The 6,000-nt window shown below is 47.7% G+C and overlaps 1 protein-coding gene and 1 long non-coding RNA gene across 2 annotated transcripts; one reads left to right on the forward strand and one right to left on the reverse strand.

The window, feature by feature from the left end:
- The first annotated feature begins 1,857 nt into the window (after positions 1 to 1,857).
- LOC144701185 (glutathione hydrolase 3-like) lies at positions 1,858 to 5,245 on the forward strand. Its single transcript, XM_078572927.1, has 6 exons — positions 1,858 to 2,364; positions 2,438 to 2,956; positions 3,028 to 3,254; positions 3,325 to 3,589; positions 4,654 to 4,791; positions 4,880 to 5,245. Exons 1-6 carry the CDS (start codon positions 1,912 to 1,914, stop codon positions 5,147 to 5,149), a joined length of 1,872 nt encoding a protein of 623 aa, XP_078429053.1. The 5' UTR covers positions 1,858 to 1,911; the 3' UTR covers positions 5,150 to 5,245.
- A 178-nt stretch (positions 5,246 to 5,423) lies between these two features.
- LOC144701203 (uncharacterized) lies at positions 5,424 to 5,706 on the reverse strand. Its single transcript, XR_013580944.1, has 2 exons — positions 5,669 to 5,706; positions 5,424 to 5,574 (listed from the first exon to the last, which is right to left on the reverse strand). It is a non-coding gene; the product is annotated as an uncharacterized LOC144701203 (long non-coding RNA).
- Positions 5,707 to 6,000: the final 294 nt, after the last annotated feature.

The following is a 6,000-nucleotide window of genomic DNA, read 5'->3' on the forward strand; positions in this document are numbered from 1 at the left end:
ACGATGATGCCTAACATTCTAGTACCATTATCTGAAGTCCACGGATCTGCGGTGATCGGCACTCAATGAATGCCAGCCCATAAATTCTTTACCTTCTCCTAATGCATGTGCATCATTATTTGTAATGAATAATGATAAAACTCCTTAAATGTTAAGTTCTAGACAATGCTCAATGTAGAATTTTTTAGGTAGATAAAATGTGTAATGACATATGTTGTCACCTCCAGAGTATGGCCCTTTTAAAGTATGATGTTGTGTCACCCCTACCTGTGGTTTGTTACCCAAGACTTGAATGATTGGAGACACATGGGTGTCAATGATACACTTCAATTTGTAGTGTTGCCTATGATTTACAACCTTGAAATGTCTCCAAAAGACGTTCTCATTCTTATCTACCTGTACTTAATTGAATTCTTTGTGTTGTGTGTGGATTTCTCTTGTGATAGAGGCGTGCATAGTACTCACCACCAATGACACGTGTCTATGATTATGGACTCAGACTATCCAGAACGTTGGCCCCTAGGGGACTGCCATTTCAGAATTCCTAAACTGGAGAGGGCACATCCCCAAATGTGCTCCGGGATAGGACATTAGTCACTGATGTAGTCATACTCTTTACCAGCATCAAGGTTTGATCATTTTCCCCTAGATTTAAACAGGTAAAAATAATACTTATAGTTTAATGGGAAAAAAAGCTTTTGTGAATGACTTTATTGAAGACTTTCAGTTTTGGTCACCCTAAACTAGGGTTCGCCCGTCCCGATACTGGTATTGGATTACGGTATCAGAACGGATACTGTACCAGATACCGAAAATAAAATTTTCGGTATCCATTTTTTTCGATATCCGGATATTAGATATCGATATTGGATATCAGTTGCTACAATACCGATATCCGATATCGATGTTGTCATCCGCCTCCATCTCTCAGGGAGGATGACGATATCGGATATCGGGCGTGGATATCGGATTTCGATATCCAAGTTAGAGAGGATATTTAAAAATATAATTAACCCATAATTATTCAACTGTTGGAATGAATCAACGTGGGCAAGAGGGTAATTGGGGAGCTTTTTGATTGATTAAGTGAGGGTAATCAGCTGAATCTTTTCAATTTCTTCCAAATGGGATAACAGGATTCTGAGTTTAACATCAAACTCCAAATCCTTTTATCCCATATGGAAGAAATAGAAAATTTCAGCTCTATTTATTGGAAGATGTGTTAATATATTAAATAATCAACATATATAAGAGGCGTTAAATATAGTGACTATAGATTAAAATATTATTTTATCATTGAATGTATAGTCCGACTCATTTAATATATACATGGCAAAATTTCTAATTTCTTCCATCAAACTTTGAATCCTGTTACCCCATATGGAGGAAAATAAAAATCTTGCACTCAATATATTTACTGAGGTTGAAAATACATCAAAAGCATATGACATTGATGTACAGTAGTCATTGAATGTGATGATAAAATTTATTTTTTCTGTTGATACAGGATATTGATATCTGGATACCGGTTTCGATATCCAGATATTGAAATCCGATATCCGGTATTAGATACCGGTTGGACAATCACTACCCTGAACCACTGGGCTTTAGTGGTTCAGATTTTCTTGGCAATGACAGCAGGGGATCCTCGTCCATATCTTGTGCATTGATTCAAGGAACAATTTTAGGAAACTTATTGACCCAGCTCACCCGTTCACAAACGGTTATTTTGGCCAATCAACAATCTACCCTTTGCCACGTGGTGGTCAATCCGAATTCGGACTTAAACGCCGGGGAGATTAACAATGACATTATCGCAATTCTTCCTATAACCAGGGTCATTTTCTCTCCTTGTTGGAACTTCCCTATAGGTGGGAGGAGATTCCCCAGACGCCACTGAAGTTGCATCTGATGGCCATGGCGATACACGGCGGCGATATTAACGGCGGCGCCGCCGCCTCTCTCCTCGACCACGGCGGTTTTCCGAAGCAGAGGCTGATCTCAACGTGGATAATCTTGCTGTTTCTCGCGGGAGTGAGTTTTCTACTGTTCTTGGTGGTGTTCAGCCATGGCGGGGAAGAAAGGAGGCTTTACAAGGGACTTAGCGACGAGGTCGAGAGCGTGGAGGCGGAGCACGGCGTGGTGGCGGCGGACGACGGCAGGTGCTCGGCGATCGGCGTGGCGGCGCTGCGCGCCGGCGGCCACGCCGTCGATGCCGCCGTGGCGGCGGCGCTCTGCCTCGGCGTCGTCAACCCCATGTCCAGCGGCATCGGCGGCGGCGCGTTTATCGTCGTCCGCTCCGCCAAATCCGGCAAAGCCCACGCCTTCGACGCCCGCGAGACCGCCCCTCTCGCCGCCTCTCAGGTAAACAAACTCCCCTCTCCGGCCTACGTTTCGATAATCTTCATCGTCAACGGGGATAAAACGGGCCATGCAGAGCATGTACGAGAGCGACCCGTCGTCCAAGTCGAAGGGGCCGCTGGCCATGGGCGTCCCCGGCGAGCTCGCGGGGCTCTACGCGGCGTGGACCAGGCACGGGCGGCTGCCATGGAAGGACCTGGTCTGGCCCGCCATCGTCCTCGCGCGAGACGGCTTCACCGTCTCGCCTTACCTCGCCGCCGGGATTCAGAAGAAGGAAGCGGATATCCTCGCCGACGCCGGCCTGCGCCGCCTCTTCCTCCGCCGCGGCCGCCTTCTACGCGCCGGCGACACCGCGCGCAACCCCGCCCTCGCCGGCACGCTCGCCGCCGTTGCCGACGGCGGCGCCCCCGCCTTCTACGCCGGCGCCGCCGGCGTCTCCCTCGCCGACGACGTCCGCGCCGCCGGCGGGCTGCTCACCCCCGACGACCTCAGAAGCTACAAAGTCTCCGTCTCCGACGCCGTCGCGGTTGACGCGTTCGGGTACACCGTCGTCGGCATGCCTCCGCCGTCCAGCGGGACGGTCGGCCTGGCTATGGTAAAACCCGTTGGAAAGCCCCGGTTTTGGAGATCACCCAGTTTATAAAATGCCGAGAAATTTTCACCCAGGTGCTGAAAATTCTCGAAGGATACGAAGAACAAGATGGGGAGGCGAGCCTGCACCGGCTAGTGGAGGCGCTGAAGCATTTGTTAGCGAAGAGGATGGAGCTCGGCGACCCCGCCTTCGTCGACGTCGCCTCCGCCGTCTCCGACATGGTCTCCTCAACCTTCGCGGCGGAGATACGGCGGCGGATTAACGATGACGAGACCTTCGGGCCCGAGTATTACTTGCCCAAGTGAGTTTTTTTGTGAAAAGTGGTTCGTTTCTTTTTCGTCATCCGTCGTTGAGCGCCGTGGAGATCGCAGGTGGAGGCAGATCGAGGACGAAGGGACGAGCCATCTGTGCGTGGTGGACGCGGAGAGGAACGCGGTGTCGATGACGAGTACGGTGAACTCGTTCTTCGGCGCCGGGGTGCTGTCGCCGTCGACCGGCGTTGTGCTTAATAACGAGATGGATGACTTTTCCGTCCCCGTTGACGCTTCCGTTGATCGGCTTCCCCCTTCTCCGGCCAACTTCATCGAGCCCAGGAAGCGGCCCCTCTCCTCCATGACCCCCATCATCGTACTCAAGGCAGCTCTCTCTCTCTCTCACTCTCTATTTATCATTTTCCTTCTTTCTCTCTCACCATCTCTCGCTATTTCTAGTTTTCTCTCTCTCCCTTTCCGTCTCTCTTTCTCACTTTCTCTATGTTTCTCACTTTCTCACTTTCTTTCTCCTTATCTCCCCATCTCTCTTCTATATTTCTCACTTTCTTTCTCCTTATCTCCCCTTCTCTCTCACTACCCATCTCTCTCTCTCTCACTACCCATCTCTCTCTCTCTCTCTCCCCATCTCTCTTCTCTATTTCTCACTTTCATTCTCTTTATCTCCCATCTCTCATCTCTATTTCGTACTTGCTTTCTCTCGCTCTTCCCATGGCTCTCTATTTCTCTCTCACTACCCATCTTTCTCTTTGTTTATCTCACAACCCATCTCTCTCTCTTTTTCTCTCACTACCTATCTCTCTCTCTTTCTTTCTCTCACAACCCATCTCTCTCTTTCTTTCACTCACAACCCATCTCTCTCTCTCCTCTCTCACTCAACCCATCTCTCTCTTTCTTTCTCTCACAACCCATCTCTCTCTTTCTTTCACTCACAACCCATCTCTCTCTCTCCTCTCTCACTCAACCCATCTCTCTCTTTCTTTCTCTCACAACCATCTCTCTCTCCTTTATCTCACTCAACCCATCTCTCTCTTTCTTTCTCTCACAACCCATCTCTCTCTTTCTTTCACTCACAACCCATCTCTCTCTCTCCTCTCTCACTCAACCCATCTCTCTCTTTCTTTCTCTCACAACCCATCTCTCTCTTTCTTTCACTCACAACCCATCTCTCTCTCTCCTCTCTCACTCAACCCATCTCTCTCTTTCTTTCACTCACAACCATCTCTCTCTCCTTTATCTCACTCAACCCATCTCTCTCTCTCTCCCATATCTCTTTATTTCTCTCCCTCCCCATCTCTCTGTTCTCTCTCGCCAGCCATCCCTCTCTCTTTCTTTCTCTGTACTTTCTCATTTTTATCCCGCCCATCTCTCTATCTACTTCTTGCTCTAGTTCATACATATTATCTAGAACCGCTTCTCTATCCATGGCAGGGGGATCAGCTGGCAGGGATCTTAGGCGCAAGCGGGGGGACGAACATAATTTCAGCTGTCGCACAGGTCTTCATAAACCACTTCGTTCTGGGAATGAGCTCTGAAGAGGCAGTCAAGCACCCTCGAGTGTACCACAAGGCATCTATCTATCCATCCATCTATCTATCTCTCCTCAAGACGAGAATAAAACACCATCTGATCATCCTGTGCATTGTATTCTTCACAGCTGATCCCCAACCTGATACAATACGAGAATTTGACCACAAGTGATGGAGAGCACATCGAGCTAGCCATGGCGGCAAGGGCTCTCCTGGGTCAACGGGGGCACGTTTTGAGCCCAGTAGGAGTCGCTGCTGTATGCCAGCTCATCGTCCATGACCTTCAGAATCCCATTTCTACTTCAATGAGGAAGATGATTGCTCATGGGCAAGTCTTCCGTGGCATGTTGACTGCCGTCAGCGATCCCAGGAAAGGGGGACGGCCAGCAGGGGTTTGAAGTTCAATTATCATCAAATGTCAGTAATTGATTAATCATTAGTGTTTAAGCAATCAGCTATACTTCCATTCTAGACATGCCATGGCTCTTCTTTCAGCAAGATACCAACAACGAGGACTTGCCCCATGGCGGTTCCTTCGCAAACAAACTGAGCATGAACACGAACAACTATTTCTCGGTTTTGGTTCGTCGATGAACATTTTTTGTTCGGCACCAAACAACGAACTTCCAATCCATAAGAAGACCTGATCAGAAAAATTGGAGCCATAGGACATACTGGAAAATGGTTTTTCATCCATTAATTATTGAACATGGTCACTGAATCCGGCAAGAAATTTCAGTACACAAGGAAATTACGAAACCCATTGTTGAAAACAAGGAAAGCTGGAGCCCAGGCTGTTATGGTCTATGTTGCATAAGTTCACCTGCACAAACGAAGCGAAGAAATTTCTTTAAGAATGTAAAGAGAGGAAACAAAATTCAGCTGCAGTTTCTTGAATATAAGTGCTGGGACAACACCCTTTGGTACGGAGTTATGTGGCCCTTCTATTTCCTGAGAAAAGGAGAATAACCCTCGATTTGTATGAAATAGCATGGAACTAAATTATACGGAAACAAAGCACCAAAAACGTTGCAAATGCTCCGGTTGGATGGTCATATCCATTAAAAGATTAATTTAATGGGAACTGAAATCAGATGCTGGGAAAGGGAAGACACGGAGAGAAAAACTAAAACGGATAGAATGGGACTTATTAACTAATTTCATGGCAAACGAGGAAAACCGGAATTCGAAAGGAGGACCACGACAATATAAACGTAGTTGTACAAACGGCCAGTTATCTTACTCATTC

The sequence above is a fragment of the Wolffia australiana genome, chromosome 1, assembly GCF_029677425.1.
Source record: "Wolffia australiana isolate 7733 chromosome 1, ASM2967742v1".
NCBI lineage: Eukaryota > Viridiplantae > Streptophyta > Magnoliopsida > Alismatales > Araceae > Wolffia > Wolffia australiana.

Excerpts from the sequence above, each read along its gene's own strand:
- LOC144701185 (XM_078572927.1), top strand. The coding sequence starts at position 1,912 with ATGGCCATGGCGATACACGGCGGCGATATTAACGGCGGCGCCGCCGCC. Across the intron at positions 3,255-3,324 it reads CCCGAGTATTACTTGCCCAA|GTGGAGGCAGATCGAGGACG; the intron begins GTGAGTTTTTTT and ends TGGAGATCGCAG. Across the intron at positions 3,590-4,653 it reads CCCCCATCATCGTACTCAAG|GGGGATCAGCTGGCAGGGAT; the intron begins GCAGCTCTCTCT and ends TATCCATGGCAG.